This window comes from Pelodiscus sinensis, chromosome 1 (assembly GCF_052426305.1).
Source record: "Pelodiscus sinensis isolate ZL-2025 chromosome 1, ASM5242630v1, whole genome shotgun sequence".
In the NCBI taxonomy this organism is placed as follows: Eukaryota; Metazoa; Chordata; order Testudines; family Trionychidae; genus Pelodiscus; species Pelodiscus sinensis.
The window spans coordinates 57,362,509-57,384,984 of NC_143052.1; the positions used below are offsets into that span (position 1 = coordinate 57,362,509).

A 22,476-nucleotide genomic window follows, 5' to 3' on the forward strand; every position below is an offset into this window, starting at 1 on the left:
TTAAGATTGTTTTAGTGATTTAATTATACATTTAGATACTTTTATATGTTTGGATTTAATTTAATACATAATTGCACCTGGAAGTTAATAGAATCCCTGCTGCACAATCACCAGGACCTCCTACTGATGTTCTGACTATACTTTTTCCCACATCTCCTGATTCGCTTATACCCTGTCAATAGCTCCACAAAGTCATGATATGTCCTTGGCAACCTTCTCCTGGCCCTGGCCAAAAGGGCCATCCATCACTCAAAAAGGAGGAAGCTGGAAATGTGTGTATTTAGGATAGTACGGTGTACTCTGCAATTGTGGGTTCTGTTTCTGTTCCCTTGTCCATTCACACCTCCAGGCTGAGTTCCTCTGGGCAGTGTCCTCCTTGGATGCCTTTGAGGAGCAGTGAGCACTATCATACAGATGAACTTTCGCTCACAGTCTCTGCCTCCTACCTGATTGATTTACCCTTAATATACAGAATCTGTATTTCCTCTTCTCCCCTCAATTGTTGGTTTTGCTACTGCTGATTAGCTGCTATAGCCTAAGGCACCATATATTCTTCCACTGCATATAGTACTTTTGCAGCACCTGCAAGACTACAAGAAACTTTTGTTTTAAACTATCAGTCTTGGGATTTGCAGTTTAAGCAGCAAAGCTGCTATTGTACCATACCAGACCATCTGTTGTTGATTTGAAGACTGATTTTAATTTGTTATGGTATAAATGGAAAACTGTGTTCACTGTACTAGGAAAACAGAGCACACTACTGGTTTGTGCTTTTCCAGCATGATACTCTAAAAAGCAGCCCTCAATTCGGGGGGAAAGTTTCCTCTTAGACAACACAGTAGAGTTAGCTTTCATGTTTCTGCCCTGGTAGCTCTGCACACATCTGGAGATTATTCTGCAGGATGGGAAAAAGTGAAACTGGATTCAGATTTATAATTATGTGAAAACTGGAACCTTGCCAAAAATCAGTTAAAAAGAGTTATTAAGCTATGTATATATAATATCCCAAAATATTTTGATGCTTAAGAGAAGCAGCAAATTCATTTTCTTCAAGTGGAGAAGAGGGTTTAACTTTTTTAACCTTACTTTATGATTCCTTTTAGCTTGTTTGTGATCTGCCCATATCTAAACCATATATTTTAATGAATGTTATACAATTAATTACAACTTTTGTTCTTTTACTTAAGTTACGAACTGGGTAATGTACACATCAGGTTCACCCTTCTTTCCCGGCAATTAGAAAACATATTAATATCATGCATTTTGGTTCTAACTTTTCCCTGGGGAAAACATGCTAAAAATAACTAATCTTAACATAAATTTAAATCATGTAGCATTTCATTAAGTTTCTTTAAAATGGTTTTTAAAAGGACATACCCTACTTTTAATTTATGCTCAAATATTTCTCAAAAGTCCTTCTTAAGTGGTAATTTATCCTCAAAACCTTAAAAACAAGATTCCTTTATCTAAAGGCTACCTCCACTTTCCCTCTTATCAGCCAAACGAATGAGAGCTTTTTTAGCTAAACTTCAAAGTATCAAAACAAACTAAAAGTTGATACTAGGTTTTTAGAGCCAAAGCCTAGTAGTACCATAGAAGTCAAGTTGAGACCGGGGTCTGACCCTCGATCCTGCCACCCAAGTTCTTTCTAGTGGTCCTATCTGGTGAGTAAATTATTACATAACATTTGACAGAGATTTCAAGTCTTCTATCTCCTTTCCCACACACAAGAGTTTCGTGTCTCGTGCAAATGTCTTCAAATCAAGACTTACCTTAGGTACACTTCAAACAATTGTTGGCACCCTCCCACAAAGGTGAGGAACTATGTATATTAAATATAATCTCATCTTGAAATTCACCCCTAGAAACAAGGACTGGAATGAATATGAATAATGGAATACAGTTTTACCAGCGTTGAAGGTACACATTTCCCCTTATTCTTTCTATTACTTTATTGCCTTCTCTCTCCTTCCATTTTCCACTTTCTGTCACCACTGTTCCTTTTTCTCATTTCTGTCCATTTTTCTTCACTCCCTTTATCAATTTGTTAAATCTTGCCCTCTTCCTGTATATCTAATTTTGTCCTCTCTTTCAAACTCTTTTTTCTACAGCTTTCATTTATCCCCTTTCTCTTTCTGTTTATTTCCCACTCTGGATATCAGGCTCCCCAGTTGGCTTCCATTCTCTTTCCCCATCAGTGCATCAGCTACTCTGTTCACATTGTCAAGGTTTTATTCTGTGTCATAAAGATGAAACTTTTGGCTTTCAATTCTAGAGCACAAGATCTCAGGCAGAACTGAGGGTGCTGGCCAGTGTTCCCTCTAAGCTGCACAGCTTCACAGATGATTAATCAGCCCCACCCAGTCTGTCATGGAGCCCTGAGCCTCTGACTGGGTGGGGCTGTTTAATCACCTGTGAAGCTGTGCTGCCCCGCAGCTTAGGGGGAACACTGGTGCTGGCCATAATCTTATTGTGCCCAATAGTGCAGTCCTTTGAATATCAAGCAGCCAAGGAGAACATCAAACTAGCCAGGATGGACCTGTCTAGTGATGTGGAGGTTGTGGGGAATAATCAACTGAATCTCAAGTAGGAGGAGAGAGATTATTTTATCTCTGTGTTTGGCACTGGGGTGACTGATGCTAGAATACTTGTGTCCAGTTCTGCTATCAACAGTGCAATAAGGACGTAGATAAATTGGAGAGGATTCGGAGAGGAGCCACTAGAATGATTTAAAGGATTAGAAAGCCTATCTTCCAGTGATAAATTCAAGGTGCTCAAGCTATTTAGCTTTACCAAAAAAATCATGGAATACTAGAACTGCAAGGGACCTCAAGGAATCATCAAGTCCTGTCCCTTGCCTTCATGGCAGGACCAAGCACCATCTAGATCAGTGGTCACCAAGCAGTAGATCGGGATCTACTGGTAGATCTTGGAACCTCTGACAGGTGATCCTGACTGGTTTGGCCAAGAGGCTATTATCAAGTGCGGGCACTTCAGCTGCCCCTCCCCTTACAGCTGCGCATCTCCTGTCCTGTCCTTTGGAGCTGTCTCCTCAGGAGTCTCCTGCTTCCTGTGCAGGGCAGGGAAGATAGAGGAGGGGTGCTGATGTCAAGGTGCCCCCTCTCCCACATTGTATCCTATCTCCAAAGAGAAGAGAGGGGACACAACTGGGCTTGGGAGGGAGTTTGCTGGCTGCTTTTGGGAGTGGTGCAGGGCCAGGACAGGGGTGAACCTGCTTTGCCCCACTGCACTATCACCCACGAGCCACCTGAGGTAAGCAGTGCCCAGCTGGAGTACACATCCTGAAACCCTACCCCAGTGAGAAACCCTCCCCTGCACTCCTAGCCCTGGGCACTCCTGCATCCAAATGCCCTTCCAGAGCCTGCACCTAGAACCCCCTCCAACACCCTAAATGCCTCCAGCTCAAAACCCCTCTCATTCTCTAAATCCCTTAATCCAAGGCCAACCCTCTGTCCCAGACTAGTGAAAGGGAGAGACGATGGAGTGAACAGAGGCAGACCCTTAGAGAAGAGGCCGAAGGAAGGCAGGGGAAGGGTATTTGGGTTTCAGGTAGATCTTGGATTGCACTTAAATTCAAAAAGTGATCTCAAGCATAAAAAGGTTGGAGACCCCTGATCTAGATCATTGCTGACAGGTGGTTAGAGATTTTTAAAAGCAGATTAGACAAAGACAGATTCTGCAATGTCCCTGAGCAATTTATTCCAATTGTTTAACCACCCTGACAGGAAGTTTTTCCTAACACCCAATCTAAACCTCTCATGCTGCAATTTAAACCCACTGGTTCTTGTCCTATTATCAGATATCAAGGAGAATAATTTTTCTCCCTTCTCTTTGTAACACCCTTTTTTAAGTACTTGAAAGCTGTCATCATGTGCCCTCTCGGTCTTCTCTTTTCCAGACTAAACAAACCCAGTTCTTTCAATCTTCCGTCACAGGTCAAGTTTTCTAGACTTTTAATCATTTTTGTTTTGTCAGATGTTAAGGGTGACTTGATCATAGTTCCCCACTCTGGCACGGTGGGAGCCTGCAAGACACTTTAAAATACCCTGCCACTAAAGGGTTCCGTTTAAAAACTCCCCGAGGTCACAGATTCCCTGACCTTGGCTTGGTATTGTTGCTACCACCCAAATGCAAAAACCTCCCTGAGAACCCAGGAAGGCACATTTGGGAATTTCTTCCTGTGGGGTATTCTCAAGCTCCTTAGCCTTCCTCTTGGAGAGAATTTGAGAAATTGTTATTTCTTCTGGTAGTCTTAGGCATGTGTACACAAAACCTTGTGCCTTCTAGGACACAGGAATCAGAGCACGGACTTAAAAGGATTATTTTTTATTAATAATACAAATAAAACACGCTTCGTGAAACATTACTTAGTTGCTAGATGCTACAAAGCAACTACCAAAAAAAGATTAAAATACAGAGAATTACTTCCCCCTGGGGTTCAGTTTCAACAGTTACAGAGTAAGAGGGTGGTTACATATACTCAGAACAGAGAATTCCAACAACCCCCCAAAAAAGAAAAGAACCTGATCACGTCTGACTAAACATTCCCTGTTCTACTCACATATTGGTTGTTCCAAGATTTAGTCCTTCACTAGGAATAGATGTCGCTGGATTCTCCATGCCTTGCTTGCTGACTGAATTCATATCTCCCAGACATAGGAAGGTCACTGCTTCCATTTCAAAAACTCACACTCTGTTTCCATTGACACTCCTGGCTTCCTGCCAGCTCACTTCCTGCTTCCCTAGCATTTCTAGGGACTCTGTAGGACCTACTGTTTATACTTTACTTTTACAGGCTAGACAATTAGGGTTAGGTCTCAAGAATTAATCATTATGAAAAGACTTTAGCTATTTGAATGACTGGAATGTCCAGAAAAGGATATTACACCTCCATTCATCGCAACAGGTCTCCACCCTGGGAACTCATATTTACTAATGGGCTTGTCAGTCTAGCAGAGAAAGGTGTAACACAATCCAGTATCTGGATATTGCAACTAGACCAGGGTGGGCAAAATGCAGCCCATCATCCCATGGCCCAGTGGGAGCCTTGGACAGGGGCCATGTGCGTCACTGCACTCAGTGTGCTCCTGAGGAGGGGGAGTTCGCATGATGCCCCCAGTCCCAGCATAATCTCTGTACCCCAGCTTCTGCACCCCATCCTTTCCCAGACCCTACACCCTAATCCCTGCCCCAAGTCACAACCCCTGCCTGCCCTAAGTCATAATCCAAACTCCTGCACCTCTGTTCCAAATCACAACCTCCTCCCATACCCTGTATGCCCTCATACGGGTCAGAATGAGTTGCCTCCCCCCGCCCCATCAAAAATTATTTCCCACTCCTTAGCTAAACAAATTCATTCTGGAAATAAGGTGTAAATTTTTGACAGTGAGGGTAATTAACCAATGAACAGTTTACCAAGAGTTGTGGTACATTCTCCATCACAGTTTTTAAATCAAGACTGGATATTTTTGTAAAAGATCTGCTCTAGGAATTATTTGAAGTTCAATGGCCATTGTACAGGATGTTGGACTCGGTCAGTGGTTCTTAACCTTAATTACTCCTCAAGGGTAATTTGGCATATTTCAGGGGGTAATAAGTTTAAAATACAATAGATGTTCAGTTTTGTTCAACATAATGTATGGGTATGTCTACACTTGCTCCCTATCTCGAGATAGGGATGCAAATGTAGTGTACCGAAATTGCTAATGAAGCACGGGATTTAAATATCCCATGCTTAATTAGCATAATGCGTCCAGCCGCCATTTTGAAATCGCATTATTGCGAAATAAAACGCCCCGTGTAGCAGCGTTATTTCGAGAGAAAACCCTTCTCTTGAAAAAAGCCCAGGCCTGATTCCTACATACAGATTATGGCGCTCTCTCTGAGTGGGATATGGATACTCTTTGGAACTGAATGGCAATAAGAGGCCACGTAATATGTGACGTGTTATTAAGCAGCTGCTGGCAAGAGAGGAAATACTGTCTTGGCATCAGAAACAGTTTTCACATCTGCTAACAACTGGAATCTCTGAGCCAGCAGCTGCAGAAGTGAATTTGGGCAGGGCATGACCCGTAAGGAATGTTTCGTGGCTTATATATCGGGGTGGGGAACTTCAGGCCCGGGAGCCAGAAGCAGCCCCCAGCTTGCCTGGATCTGGACCTCAAGGCTCTGCCCTCCCCACCCTGGGGCTGGTGTGCGAGGGGAATGTAGGGAGTGTCTGTCTTCTTTTCAGTTAAGGGCCACATCAGTGAGGGGCTTGGGTTTTTGTTTTGGGGTTTTCTTTGCTTCTGACTTGTGTGTGGCCTCTGACTGATTTTTCTGTGGGTCAGCAGCCCCCAACCCAAAAAGGGTTCCCCACCCTGTTTTAGGTTAATCATCTGTAGTATTTTAGGTTTGAATTATCTTTAAAATGTTCATTATGAAATTTAATTTATTTGTAATGGTATGCATCTTAGTACGGATCATTATGCATGATGTTCATCAGGCAGTAGTATATGTGGTGAGAAGGACTCAGTAGGAAACATGTGAACTTAAATGGAATGTATGGTACTGTAGGTTTAATTTGGTTGCTGACTCAGTAAAAGTGTCTGTAAGAAAAAACAAACAAACATGAATTGCACTGCTTTTTAAAGGCATCCTTAACAAAATATGTAATTTAGAAACTCCATAGAGTGCTTATTCCAGAGAGATTGTTTTATGCCATTGAATGACTGCAGATCTATTTGCAAAGAGAACCACTGAATGGAAAAGTGCAAACTTTCTGATTTTTCTTGCAGTAATGCATACTTGTTGAAATCTAAAATGCCTGGAAAATATTATGTGTATATATAATTGCAGACTGAGGATGTGGACGAGGTGTTTGAAGGAGTGCGACCAACCATGTGCTCATTTGACCCCTGCCCTTTGTGGCATATTAAATTGAGCCAAGAAGGGACTGTTGTTGTTGATGCTTCTTTTAGATTTGGGACAGTTCCCACTGCCTTGAAAGAGGTGGTGATAAAACCATTCCTTCAGTAGCCTTCCCTGGACCCACTATCTATCACCCAGTCACTAATATTCCCTTCCTGGGCAAGCTACTCAAGTAGGTAGTGGCGTTGCAATTCCAAGCTTTCTTGGAAGAAACAGATTATCTACACCCATTTCAATCTGGCTTCAGGCCTGGTTTTGGAACAGAAACCACCTTAGTTCTCCCTGGTAGATAACCTATGCCAGCGATAGAGAGGGGGAGTGCGTCCCTGTTGATTCTCTTTGACCTCTCAGCAACTTTCAGTACCATCAACCCTGGTATCCTTCTGGAGCTCCTGGTGGAGTTGAGTATCGAAGGCACTATTTTGCAGTGGTTCTGGTCTTACCTGTTGGGATGTGTTCAGAAGGTGGAGCTAGGGTGGTGCTGCTTGACCCCATGGCGACTGTGCTGCAGGGTCCCGAAAGGCTCCATCTTGTCCCCTATGCTGTTTAACATCTACGTGAAACTGCTGAGAGAGGTCATAAGGAGATTTAGAGGACGGCGTCATCAATATGCAGATGACACCCAACTCTATTTCTCTGTGACATTAGATCCACATGTGGTGACGACCAATCTGAACTGGTGTCTGGAGGCAGTGATAAACTGGATGAGGTCAAATAAGCTGAAGCTGAATCCAGATAAGATTGAGGTCCTGTGGATCAGGAAGCCATCTGTCCGGGAACACGGTGTGTTACCTGTTCTGGATGGGGTTATACTTCCACTGAAAGAAGAGCTACACAGCTTGGGAGTCCTCCTGGACCTTTTTCTAGCATTTGAGAACCAGATTTCATCAGTGGCCAGGAGTGCTTTTGGGCAGCTTTGGCTGATCTGCCAGCTGTCACACTTCCTGAAAAAGAATGAGCTGGCTATGGTGATTTATGCTCTTGTCACATCCCAATTGGACTATTGCAATGTGCTCTCTGTAGGGCTGCCTTTGAAGAGTCTTCCAACTCTTCAAACTAATCCAGAATGCAGCTGCTTGAGTTGTAGCTAACACTTGTTATACAGAGCACATCATGCTGGTGCTCTGGCAGCTGCCCTGGCTTCCAGTATGTTTCTAGGCACAGTTCAAGGTCTTAGTTATGACTTACAAAGCCCTAAATGGGTTGGGACCAGGGTATTTGAAAGACCATCTCCTCCCAAACCAACCTGCCCAGGGATTGAGGTCAGCTGGGGAGGCTCTGCTCTGTGTTCCTCCGCTTATGGAGGGAGATAAGACTGACATCTACATGGAGGAGAGCCTTCTCAGCCTTTGCCCCCAAGCTATAGAATTCTCCCCCCATCCCCCCCTGACATTTGCCTGGTGCCAACACTGGCACTGTTTTGGTGCCAGGCTAACGCCACCTTTTACCTGTGCTTTTATTAGTGTTTGAGTTTGTGTATGTATGTGTGTCCCTCCTCCTGAGGTGTCTTGGCAGGTTTTATGTCCGTCCCCCCCGCCTTGGGGTTTTGTATTTTATTCTTATATTTATTGTGTTTTAAAACTTTTGTAAGCCGCCTTAAATATTTTAAATAGAGAGGCGGGGTAAAAATATTTAAAATGAATGAATGAATAAATAAATAAATGAAATATAAAAGGGCTGCCAGTTAAATACTGTTCCCTTTTTGTCTTCTTCTAAAATACAGGCAATGATAATTGCATTTACATCTGATATGATTCCTCGTTTGGTTTATTACTGGTCCTTTTCAGTCCCTCCCTATGGAGATCACAGCAGTTACACCATGCAGGGGTATATCAACAATACACTTTCTGTCTTCAATATATCGGACTTCAAAAGTGAAAGCAAACCAGTTCCACTTCCCTGGTTTGGCAACCAAACAACATGCAGGCAAGTGTCAAATCATTTTTCTTTGTCATTGGAAAGGAAACCATAATAAAATATCCTAATTTTCTTTATAAAAATCTCTTTAATAATGTTAAGATTCAGATAAGCTCAAGGACAGTCAAAAAGTAAAATAAAGCATTGAATTTTCTGAACCTAGATTCATTTTATTTCCCCCAATAATTAATAATGCATTATTCAAAACAATATAAAGGTGAGTTAAATGTATTTTTGGTATAGTGGAAAAATGTATTTCAATAGGTTCAGCTTATTCTGTAGATGTAAAATTTACCCATTGTTTTAGTTGTATACATGACTCTAGGCTGTGTTCAATGTGACACATTTTGCTCCATCCCCTGGCTATAGTGCGTTACTGCAGAGGTTGCTGAAATTACTTTTTTGACTTTTCTAAACTGTCATTAGATATCGTGATTTCCGATATCCTCCTGGGCACCAATATCAGTATGAACACAACATATATTACTGGCACGTGATTGCAGCCAAACTGTCTTTCATCATTGTCATGGAGGTTAGTACATTTTGTGGTTGATTTTTTTTTTAAATTTAGGCTTCCCCTTGATCAAAAAAATCAATTTGAAATTAATTCTATATTTTTCATTCAAAATTGTTGTTCATTTTATTTTGTGAAGAATGTTGAATATTATAGGCTACATCCTCAACTAGTATAAATCAGCCTATCTTCATTTAAAATCAGTTTACACTGGTGGAGGATTTGACCCTATGCATTTAGCAGCTCCTTAGTTTGGGAACTTAAAATACTGTCAGAGAAATTCTGTATGTTAGAATGAGGAAAAAAACATTGCTCTAATTAATGTGTGTATATAGCTGTTGGATTAGTGTGTATGTGTAGGGTTGCCAGATACTTTCAGAAAAAATACCGAACATGGTGGGTGGGAGGGAAATTGGTTGAGCAAAAAAAAAATCCCCTCACTGTACCTTTAAATCCCCTTGCTCGCCGCTGCCCCCGCCCCCGCCAGATGCAGCAGGGGAGGAATGTCTGAAGCAGCCTTCTGTCCAAGAAAAACAAAAAATACCAGACATTTTCCATGTCTGGTATTTTCTAGTGTGTTTTTTTTTTTACCAGACAGAGGCCACAAATACCGGACTGTCTGGGCCAATACCGGACACCTGGCAACTCTGTGTGTGTGTGTGTGTGTGTGTGTGTGTGTGTGTGTGTGTGTGTGTGTGAGACCTGGCAACTCTGTGTGTGTGTGTGTGTGTGTGTGTGTGTGTGTGTGTGTGTGTGTGAGACCTGGCAACTCTGTGTGTGTGTGTGTGTGTGTGTGTGTGTGTGTGTGTGTGTGTGTGTGTGTGTGTGTGTGAGAGAGACCTGGCAACTCTGTGTGTGTGTGTGTGTGTGTGTGTGTGTGTGTGTGTGTGTGTGCGCGCGCGCGCGCACATCCATACACAGAATTATATGTGTAAAATAATCAATGATAAATATTAGTCTTGTAATACTTCCTGTCAGGTAAAAATCAGTATAGCCACATTATCCTCCATTACTTGGAGCATAGCACAATGCCCAAATCTAGAGCTAAATCTGAAGTGGGGGGCAAAAGAGCTGCTCTGCATCACTATAGATCTACATCGGCAGTTTTAGCTGGGACAGGAGCAACAGAGAAGCTGCATGGTCCACAAGTGTGAAGATAATCCAGCATTGCCTGCCTCAGTCATTCAAAAATCATGTGCTCTGCCCCCAGAAATCCATGTAATTTACTTGAAAACTCTTTATATAATAAAAAATGTTAAGTTCTTTTTATTTTCTGTCTAGATTTTGAGCCTTTAGATTTTTCATTTTCAAGCTTTTCTTTCTAATAATGACAGGTTAAAATGTACTCTTTTTTATTAAAAAAAAAGAGGAAATGCAAAGATTTTGACATAAATCCCAAGCTACTGGAGCCAGGTGATTTAAGAAAAACTTAAATATCTTGAGACTTGCAATAAAATCATGAGCTGCAAAGCTGAAGGGGAAGGGTAAATAGTTAAAAGCATAGGCAGAGCACACTTTTAGTAGTAATAGTAATTTATAGAGTATGTTTATAGCGTATGAGTAATTTATAGAGTAATTTTCATCTGCCAGTTTATAGACAGACATAACTCCACAGAGTGCTCTGTCTGATTTAGCAGCTAAAGAGGTATTATTATCCCAATTTGAAAATGGTGGTTCTGAGTCAAAGAGCTTGAATGACTTCTGGACTCTGACCTCTCCCACAGTGCAAGAGAGTTGGGCTGTCCCTCTCTTTGAACAAATACTGGAGTAAATTCAGACTGGTCCTTCCAATTCTAGGATTCGGCCACAATCCTGCCCTTTCTCCAGTGTCTCGGCCAGTTGCTGACTGCGAGGTGGCTGGTGGGCAGTGATCACTAGTTACTTACACTAAACATAACTGTCCCCACCTTTGTTCTTTGCACACCGACACCTGCTCATTGTTTTATCATATACTTATACTGTAAACACTTCCAGGCAAGGGACTGTTCTTTTGTTACACATGTACCATGCCTTGCATGTTGATACCCCTAAGTACAACTAAACGCAAATAATAAAAGGTCAGAGTCCATTCAACACACTCCCTGGGACCATTTTAGGCGGAATGGCTATTACCTATCACTGAAGATCTGTAAAGCTGCCACCTAGTCATCTACCAATATTTCAGTAAAACAAGTACGGGTTTGGCTTTTATTCCTCAGAAGCATCTTTCCAAAAAAAGGTGTTCCAAGCTGTTGCTTCAACATAGTCTAATATTATTAAGTTTAGGGAACAGGTAACATTGTTTTCTGTTCACTCTTTCCCCCTCTGCAGCCCACCCCTTTAATTTTTCTTAATGCCCATCACAACTCAAATGTCTCAGGGAGAGGGTAGGATCCAGATTATAAACTGTATTACATGATGGTTTCCTTTCTGGGACTGACTTGCTTCTTAGTGTACCTCATCTAAGTCTATTGGGTGGCCTCCTCTGTATCCATATACAGAACGGAATAAAACACTGCTGCTCCTAAATTTCTGTATCATCTGCTTATAAGAAACTTGTGTTTCCATAGAGCTTTGATGTACTGCATTGGGGAAGTCATCTGAGAAAAGGTGGAGGCTTTTGTTGCAGCCAGATAGGAGGCATCTCGGGAGTTATGAAGCAATTCAGGATTGTGGGAGGAGCAAACTAGTTAAATGTTCCAATATAAAATTCATCAGGGGCCTTGATCCAAAGCCCATTGAAGTCAATAGAAAGACTTCTATTGACTTTGGTGGTGGTTGGATCAGAATCCAGGAAGGATGTCAGAGGAGATGTAACCAAGTCCAGCAGTCATCTGGGCAAGTTTGAACCAGCTCCAATATTTTAAGGAAGAGGGACTCAACCCAGATGTTTCACCTGGGGAAGAAAGGTGGGGAGAGAGGTCAGTCCCAGACAGGAAGTCAGCAGATAACAAGTTTCCCAAGGCTATGGGAAAAGTTGCTGTCAAAGCCAATATTACAAATCAGTAGTTCCTTTATTTTCAGACAGCTAGGCTACGTCTACACTGGCCTACTTTTAAGTAGGAATAAGAGATCCTCTGGAAAAGGGCTTTATTCCGGAGGATTGCGCCAGCCTAGATGCTTTTTTCCGGCTTTTCCCCAAGCCGGAAAAAAAGCGGCGGACATGCTTATTTAAATCCGCGGGGGATATTTAAATCCCCCGCGGATTTCCCTATTCTGACTTACCTGCTTTGCATGACTTTTCCGGAATTTGGGGCCAGTGTAGACATAGCCCTAATGTATCTCAGGACACTGTTCCTTCCCAGAGTTCTGTATTCACAAGGACAATTAGCTAGTGTGGTACACAATACAAATGTACCCTAAAGATCAGGGCTTGACAAACAGCGGCGAAAGCCGCTTACCAGCCCTGCACTGCGTATGCGTAAGAGCCACATTGCGCATGCGCGCGCTGCCGGTAAACGGGGCACGCGGCTGAAATCTACTCACCACGGGTGAGTAGATTCTATAGTTTGTGGAGCCTTGCTAAAGATAATGTAACATTTCATCTATGTAACGAGATTGCAAGAAAGTCACTCTGTGTGTCACTATGAAGACTATTATATTTGTGCATGAAGCACAGGAAGCAGCTATTAGCTTGCTATAGGGGTTCTTTATGTTCAGAATATTACCAGGTTGAATCATCATTGGTTTTGTGGTCTGTTACAATCCAGTTTTTAAGTACTCAGCTATTTTAACGTTACGAATTATACCTGTGCAGTGTACAACTATAGTAAGGCATGTATGTGTGCCATGTCATGAGGCCTCAGCCATTGGGATAGTAGAGATAACTCAACCATCCACCACCCTAACTTTGCCCCTAATTTGCATGCAACAGTTTCATTGGTTGTATGAGGGAGACAGCACAGATGGTGGATTACGCGGCCCATTGCCACATCACAGCAGACACCCTTATTTATCACCCGCACAAATCAAGCCCACTCTCTGAGCACACTTCCTCTTGACACAAATCAGCACAACAACCCACAGAAACAGAACCAACTCTCACAATAATCCCAAATACCCACAGCCCCTTACCACACACAGCACATGCCTCTCATTGCTACCTGCACAAATCCATACAACTCTCCCAGAATGTTTGCAACCCAAACACAAATCAACACAACCACCCAAACAGTCACCGCAACCATCACTCTGAGGCCTAGAATATTTGAGTTAGTATGCAGCAATGGACACAACTACAAGCATGGTTGAGACCTCTTTTTGTTCAAAATATCTCCAGGTTCGATTATCAGTGGGATTTGTGATTGGTTACCATTTTGGGGCTTATTTTTTCCCATGCATGACTTCGAAAATTACATCTGTGTGAGAGCATGAGCTGTCAGCTCCTCATTAGAAGTAGTAATATCCTATTCTACATGACTGACATGCTTGATTTTCACCTTCCCTAGCATATCATATACTGTGTGAAGTTTATTGTTTCATACGCAATTCCGGATGTATCACAAAAGACAAAGAGCAAGATCAAACGAGAGAAATACTTAACACAGAAACTCCTGCATGAGAATCATCTCAAAGTTATGAAAAAACATATTGGGAAAATAGCTGACAGAATCTGGACAGGAGCAGACAGCACTTACCGACTTAAATTGGAATAAGAGTGTTATACGCTGAGAGTACTTAATCAGTTTAGTATTGGTGAATAATGGTGAATCAAAATATTGCTAACAGCTAATCAAAAGTTGGGAATTAACTCCCTCTAGCAAATAGCTTCTTATAACTGTCACCTCTGTCTGGGGCATCATTGGACACCATTGGATACAAAGGCAAGGACTGGAAAATACAAAGCCATGAGACACAGTAGGCCAGCGGTGGGCAACCTGCAGCCTGAGGGCCACATGCGGCCGATGAGGGTTCTGTGTGTGGCCCATGAAACATTCTGTTTACAAGCCCACACACAGGCTTGTCAGATTCTGCTAGGTTTCATCTGTGTAGGTTTTTTCCTATCAGTAGCACAAAAGTGCCATGCACTTGGGGCACATGAATTGAGGTGTGTGCTGATTGCACAAAACATTGAGAGCCACACACTTCTGCATCCAATCAAAGTGCTGCTACAGTTCAATTGGCACACCCCTCAAATTGTACGTATGCAAGTGCGGTTAGCAAAACTACCCTATCCCTGGAGAACATCTTGGTTATGACAATCCTGCAGTTCCCTGAGATGGAGGGCCACTCATGCAGCCACTCACTAGCTTAGGTTGCCCTTCCCTGTAGTAATTGCTATCACCTGGAAAGAGGAAAATGATGTCTTTAATAGCATTAGCTGGACAGAAAAAACATTCATGATGTTTTCAGTAGACTGTTCTCTTATCAAGGGGCAGCTTCTTTCTGAAATGCAGCAGCCACTGGTTTCATTCTGCCATTGATTATTTCATCTGCTATTCAATGTGAACAAAACCTCAGACACCAAGCCATTTGTATTAAAAACAACAGAGCTGCCATGTGATGATCACTTGAAGCAGCTGTCACTGGATAATTCGATCATGGAATATATACTTAAGCTAAGAGGAAAAGTCAAAACCAGAAAGGGATGGAAAAAGAAAAGATGACAACAATTAAACATTTGGAGGTTCAGCCATTGCTGTTGCCATGATAAGCCTGCTTGTGCCATATAAGCTAAGAAATACACTGCGGGGATTACACAGATTACAAGATATTTCAATCAACCATGTCAGAATGGACTTGAATCACAATGAGAGGAAGCACTACATGCCTGATTTTCCTCTCGCTGCTACCTGCTTATGGTCAGAGGTAAATCCCTGACTAGCAGTGGGAGAGGAGAATCAGGTGATGTGTCTTTATCCAGTTGATGCACATTAAGTAGTCCATTTTTTCCTGTTCTGTTGTGAACCTGTGCGCTCTAAGTGGCTTCTTACCTATCACAGTAGTGAGAGTCCACATTCTCGTCACATATTAAATCAATATGCAGGGAGGGCTCACTTCTGTATTTCTTTTACAGCCAGAACTCCATTCCCTTCCATGATAGTTTTCAGTGTGCAAGGAATGCATACATCACAAAATAGCATGTGGCAACACAGTGGCTAGGAGATGTGAATCCTAGCACAGGTAGACAGACACATGCCAGCTCTGCTTGAGCTAAAACATTGAAAAAAGCAGCGTGTCCACAGTGATCAGGCTGACCATGCGAGTACCTACCCAGGAGGTTGGTGCCACATTCATCAATAATCATGATGAGAAAAAAATCCATATTAAGACTCTTTTAGAGGATGGGGGGGGGGGGAGGGGGAATATTTACCTAACGAAAAAGAACAAAATCAGGAGGGACTTGAGAGACCAGCCTCAGAAGGGACAATAGCTTGGCCTTATGTAAATAACTTCACAACGTTTATCACCCATTTTATAGGTGGGGAGGTTGTGGCAAAGAGCGTTAAGTGCCTTTCTGTGATCACACAGTGATGTGTGGCAGAGCCGGGGTTAACACACAGGAGCCCCTGGTTCCCAGTGACCTTTTCAGGCCACTGAATTGCAATACAGGCAGTCCCCGGGTTACATGGATCCGACTTACATCAGATCCCTACTTACAAACGGGGTGAGGCAACCCCGCACTAGTTGCTTCCCCCCAGCAGACCAGGGAGATGTGAAGCTAGCGCCCCCCCCAGCAGACCAGGGAGACGCGGAGCGGCTTTTCTCAGCAGACACCTCATCTTGAGAATAAAGGACTGAGGGAAGTGAGGTGTGGGAGAATAAAACTGAGCTCTGGAGAAATGTTTGGCTAGAGTTTCCCCTATAATATGTACCAGTTCCGACTTACATACAAATTCAACTTAAGAACAAACCTACAGTCCCTATCTTGTACGTAACCCGGGGACTGCCTGTACTGTAAAGTCAAGGGCGTATACCATCTCTTCCTTTTGCTGTCACCTAGCATTATTCTCCTGAACCTCATAGTCTTAATTCACATTTGCCAATTATTCCTCCTTCAGGAAAACATTATGGCTGTGTCTACACTGGGCCACTTATTCCGGAAAATCAGCCGCTTTTCCGGAATAAGCTGCGAGCTGTCTACATTGGCCCTTGAATTTCCGGAAAAGCAACGACGCTCTACTGTACAAAATCAGCCGTTATTCCGGAAAAGCTACGCTGCTCCCGCTCGGGCATAAGTCCTTATTCCGGAACACTGTTCCGGAAAAGGGCCAGTGTAGACAGCCCAGTAGTCTTTTCCGGAAAAAAGCCCCAATCGCGAAAATGACGATCGGAGCTCTTTTCCGGAAAAGCGCGTCTACATTGGCCACAGATGCTTTTCCGGAAAAAGGGCTTTTCCGGAAAAGCATCTGTGACCAATGTAGATGCTCTTTTCCGGAAATACTTATAACAAAAACTATTCTGTTTTAAGCATTTCCGGAAATTCATGCCAGTGTAGACGTAGCCTATGACAGGAGTGCATTTGGTCTGTTGTATCACTTCTCTCTCTGTATATATAGTCTTATTTTGAGCACAGTTAGGGTATGTCTATACTCCCACCCTACTTTGAACTAGGGTGGCTAATGTAGTCATTCGAACTTGCAAATGAAGCCTGGGATTAAAATATCTCAGGCTTTATTTGCATGTTCCCGGGTGCCGCCATTTTTAAATGCCCGGTAGTTCGAACTCCCTGCCCGCGGCTACACGCCGCATGGGCTAGGTAGTTTGAATTAAAGCTCCTAATTCGAACTACCGTTACTCCTCCTGCAATGAGGAGTTCATTTGCAAGTTCGAATGACTACATTAGCCACCGTAGTTTGAACTAGGGTGGCTAGTGTAGACATACCCTTACAGATAGTGAAAAGTATGGTGCCTTAATAAAGAATATCTTAAATAAAATGTTCCTTAACATTCCATGTAATTTACCTAGATTTCACCTACACCTGCTAAAAATGGGATTACTTAGCCTCTCTGAACTGTTGAAGGGTAAGAATGAACCATTCAGGAGGGGGGAAACAATAGTATTTGTAACTCCTTTAGAAACCCGGTCACTCAGAGACTGTTTCACTAGACTTTGAAAGGGAAAATTAGAATCTGCTTGAAAATATAAATAAGTGTTTTCACGTGTGATGCTGCAGATCACAAACTGTGACATCATCATCCGCTGTGTGCCAAAGTCATTTTGGGATAAATCCAATGAGGGCAGACCTGATGAAGGGCTCTGTGTAGCTCAAAAGCTTGTCTCTTTCCCCAAGAGAAGTTGTATCAGTAAACAATATTATCCACCCATCTTGTGTCTCTAATGGGCTATTTAAGCAACTTTATAAACTACATAACAATACCACTATTTGTAAGGTTTTTTCAGAAGTTGATATGATTTGATGCAGATGAATGTACATTTTGTATTTTTTGCTAAGGACTTTTGCTATTTCTAAACATTAAAACTTTTCTCTATATTTATCATTTTAATAAAGTTTATTTTAAAATGTATTCACTGTCTTCATTTGTGTTTCCTTTTTTATAAGCAGAACAGTAGTGCTGCCACCAAGTACCACATTTAAATTGTTAGAATATTAACATTGGCTCTTTTCCATATTATTGCATTTTTTTTCAAGCTCTTGCCATTAATTTGTGCCACTGCTGTTGAGAACTATCAGCTTCTTTTCTAAAGTCTGGATGATGGAATTCCTCCTTTCAACAGAAGAGCTGTGATATGGAGGGGAAGAAATCATTATGCTCTCACAAGAACAGATGATTTAGGTGCTTTTTAAAACCAATGTAAGCTCTATAATGATTTGAGATTCGGTTTCTTCCAAAATTTCATTTCAGCAGGATCAGGCCTATAATGAGCATCCTACTTCCCAGTATTTTAGCCTTTGGGTCCCTTCTCGAGTCTCCTTCTAATCCAGGTTTATCCTCTGGGACTGCATGTCCAATATGAATTTTAGTTTGTTACACCTGTCCCCTCTGGCTCGAGGTGTGGCGTTTATTTGACATAGACACATGTTACAACTAAAAACAATCTACAGCTCTTACTTCACTCATGAACTTTTCCTTTTTCTATTGTCAAAGGTGAAAGACGGTGCTCCCCAAGCATGGTCCACTAGTAAGGTACATCTACCAACCAGGGCAAAAGTCGAATTAAGATACGTAACTTCAGCTACGTCAATTGCGTAACCGAAGTCAAAATAGCTTAACTCGACTTTTGGCACAGTCTACTACACAGCAAGAAGTTGAAGAAAGAACATTCTTCCTTCTGTGTCTCTTACCGCTTATGAAATGAGGGCTACAGGAGTCAGAGTAAGAAGTCCTCCAGCCTGACATTATTTCAAAATAACAACTTGCTGTGTGGACGTGGACTATGTTATTTCGAAATAATGCTGCTGTGTAGACATAGCCTAAGAGAGTGGCCAGCTATAGTCAGGGCTCTGGATGCTGCCGTGCACTGGTGGGCCTGAGCCAGCACCCACAGCACCACTCTCCCCACTCCTGGGGAGCATAGCCACAGCGTACCCAGGATCCAGTCCTGGTGCTCAAGTGGCTGGGCAGAGTGATCCCAGCCAGCCCCAGTACTCAGAAGGCCAGGCAGCATGATCCCCACTGTGTCCTGACCAGCCCCAGTGTTTGGGAGGCTGGGCAGCACAGTCCCCCCCACCTTAGCCGGCTCCAGTGCTCAGAAGGTCAGGAGGTGTCTGTCAGGAGAATGGATCTCTCTTTCAATGTTAGCTAATGTGTTAACTCAGGTGCTTAAATCTTGTTCCAGACAAGATAACTCAGCCTAGGGCTCATACTTTGAGCAGTTCATATGCTTTAGCAGGAATATATAATTTTGCAGCACACTTAGTTGTTTCACTGTGTTAGTAGTTTACTGGCTATCTCCTTCCCTTTTTTGCCATTCTGCAAGTAAATTGCTCTTATGTTGCATACCCACTGCATACCACATTGGCGCAAGTTACACTACTTTACCAATTACACCCATTTTCTAACACATGCCAGTAAGCTGTGTAGCTTACTCCATTGTATACCTCGCAATGCAGTTTGGTCCAGCCATTGTCTGGGGCATCACACCAATTTACATCTGGTCTGGATTTTGCTTAATGCCCCAATTATCATTTCATGTCTGACAAAATAGGAAAGAAGGGTTATGTAATTCCCCTCACGAAAGAGAGCAGGCTCGATAGCAAGTATTTATTTGTATTAGCTAGGCCTACACACCCGGTAATGCTAGGCAATGTATATGTACCCAGTGATTAGGATGTGCCTCGATATAACAGCAGCAACACAACCTCCATGCATTTTCAATTGTGGTAATATTTCTCGAATGCGGTGGTCTCTAACCTTTTAAAGCATGAGATCACTTTTTGAATTTAAGTGCAATCAAGGAGCAATCCAGGATCCACCTCAAACCCAAACACGCTTGCCCCACCTCCTTCCCACCCCTTCTCCAAGGCCCCACCCCTGCTCACTCCATCCCCCATCACTCACTTTTATCAGGCTGGGGTGTGAGGGAGGGGGATGTGATCTCCGATTTTTTGCTAAAGGATTTGGAGTGTGGGAGGGGCTCTGAGCTGAGCCTGGCATAGAGAGTTGAGGTGTGGGGTACTGGCTCTGGGAGGGATGTTGGGTGCAGGGGGACTCAGGACTAGAGCAGGGGTTTGAGGTGCAGGAGGGGTTCAGGACTTGGGCTGGAGTTCAGAATGCACGCTCTAGCTGGGCACTATTTATCACGGGTGGCTTCTGGGTGGTGGTGCAGGGGGCTACGACAGGTTCGCCTCTACTCTGGTCCTGCACCCCTCCCAAAAGCAGCCAGCAAACTCTCTCCATCCCTGCCCCCCCGCTTCTCTGTGGAAATGGGGTACAAGGTGGTGGGAGGGGCACCCTGACATCAGCATCCCCTCCTCTTCCTCCTGTGCCATGCACAGCAAGCAAGAGGCTCCCAGGGCTGGGGGGCAGCTCCAAGGTAGAGGGAAGGAGCAACACAGCAATGCTGAAAGGGGCAGGTGAAATGCCGGTACTTGACAGTCTCCCAGCCAAACCTATCAGAATCACCTGTCAATGGCTCCACGATCTACCAGTAGAGATCCTGATCTTCTGGTTGGTGACCACTGCTCGTGTGTGTGTGTGTGTGTGTGTGTGTGGGGAGAGAGTTGTGTGTCTGTTTCTCTGTGAGTCCATTTGCGAGTCCATTTGTTCAAGAACGCCTCCTAAACTATTAGAGGTAGGAGCACCCAATGTGGTACACAACTTCCTCTTATCCTAGCTTAAAACAAAGTCAGGGCTTGGTTGTGCCGGGAAAATGGGAAGTGCCTGGAATGGGATTGTTTTCTATAACACGGAGAGGAAGAGGGATAGCGATACTGCAGAGTGATTACTGGGGGCAGGGGGAGATGGCAACTGCACCAGCAAGAGCATGGCCAGCTGAAGCCAGGGCTTTTGATATTGCTGGCCACTAGACAGGGTAAGTGACCCTCCTACCCTGAACAGTGGTAGAAGGGGGGAGCCCCCTGCCCACTGGCCCTGCCGCTGCAGCCCTACTGGGAACACCCCCAGGTCCTGGCAGCACAGTCTACCCCCTACCAGGAGACACCAGGGCCAAGAATCACTGAATCACTCCTGGAGGAAATGCCCCGCACCCTTCGAGGGGAGGCCAGGAACCATGACCCAGGCCACTCCCTCCCCCCACTCATAGGAGATACCCTTTCTCAGGAGAGGCTGGGCCCAGGAAATGCTCTGCTCCCCTCCCCCCATGGAGAAAAAGAGCCTGGGGCTGGGAACTGCACCTCCTCCTCCCCAAGAAGACACAAAGTCAGGTACTGCACCCCCTCCCAGGAGACACCAGAGCCGGGAAATGGTGACACACACACACACACACACACCCAAGGAGATGCTGGAACAAAGAACCATAGTTCCACTCCCACCCAGAAGCAGCCCCACACCTCCTAACCTGATTCCTGCGCCTCTGCCTTGATGCCCCCCTCACATCCAATCCCCTGCTCTAAGCCCTTTGCCCTGAGACCTGCACCTTGCACCCTCTGCCCTGAGCTCCCCCACACCTCCCAGCCTCCTGACCTGACTCCTGCCCTGCCCTGCCCTGAGCCCCATAAGGACCCAAGCAATGCCAGATAAATCCTCTAGTAAGAAATAAACATTTCTCATAGCCTGGTAATATTGTAGTATTGGCTTCTTCCTGAGCCTGCTCTGTAAATTGGATTTTTATTTGTAAGCTCAAACAGAATTAAAATTGGCACCTTCTATTGTTCTAATTTGCTAATTATGTGCTTTGATATGATTAGCCCCTTAAAAAAACTCTAATCTCTGGACTACAACTGCATTTTTGCTAGTCAACAATGAAGCAAAGCATTGATTCAGACACTCGGCAACACCCATTACTGTGCTTATTAAATCACCACGCTCACTTTTAGTTGTCCTGCCTTGTTATATTTTTCTCGTTCGATAGACCAACATGGCTTGCAACCTTGCAACATTTTTTCCCAGTCCCTCCTCCTTCATTTTTAAAATGTAACCAATATTTCAAACACAATCATCCTAATGCCCTTGAGTTTCCCAACCCCCCGCCACCACCCCACCACCTTCTTGAGCTGCTCCCCCTTGTGTGTTCCCTTCGGCCTCCAGGTACCCCCTGCCCACCTTCAATGTCCCTGCATTGAACTGTCTCTCTGGCACCCCCTGGGGAAACAGTAATTTTTCTCTCGGCATTGTGGGTAGGACTAGGAAGTCTCATCTTGCGTAGGTACCTGGAAACCAGAATCTTGCTTTCTCCCCTAGTTGTTGGATGAGGGGGTTTGCCTTCCCCTTGCTGAAACCTGCAGCCCCCAGCCTATCCATGGTGTGGCTTTGTGGGAGAAGGAAGGGCTAGTGAGGAGACGGTCACACCTGTGAAAGCACAGTGGAACTGGTCCAACTGAGGGCACCCTGTTTCGGTGAGAGGCCTCACCCACCTTGTCTCTCTAAGATCCTGGGACCAACATAACTATCACACCCTTGCAACATATTTATTCCCAGTCCCTCCTCAATTTTTAAAATGTAACCCAAATTCCAAAAACACTCAAATTGTGACCAGTCTATGTCACGTTCTTGCTGTGACTGGCTTTCCAGTCAGTACCTTGGAAAGCTGGGTAGGTAATCACTATGTTTAT

The 22,476-nt window shown here is 43.8% G+C and overlaps 1 protein-coding gene across 5 annotated transcripts in view; it reads left to right on the forward strand.

Annotated features, from left to right (window-relative positions):
- The window catches only part of ANO6 (anoctamin 6), a 186,101-nt gene that overhangs the window by 111,605 nt on the left and 52,020 nt on the right, over positions 1–22,476 (forward strand). For 2 of the 5 annotated variants that reach the window (XM_075930414.2, XM_006126490.5), the window contains 3 exons: positions 8,654–8,856; positions 9,274–9,379; positions 13,789–17,809. In XM_075930414.2, the coding sequence (XP_075786529.2) occupies positions 8,654–8,856; positions 9,274–9,379; positions 13,789–13,995 (516 nt within the window). In that variant the 3' untranslated portion in view covers positions 13,996–17,809. Of the gene's footprint in view, positions 1–8,653; positions 8,857–9,273; positions 9,380–13,788; positions 17,810–22,476 lie in introns of those variants that run through there. The other 3 variants (XM_006126492.5, XM_089779468.1, XR_016349966.1) reach the window with 2 other exon arrangements.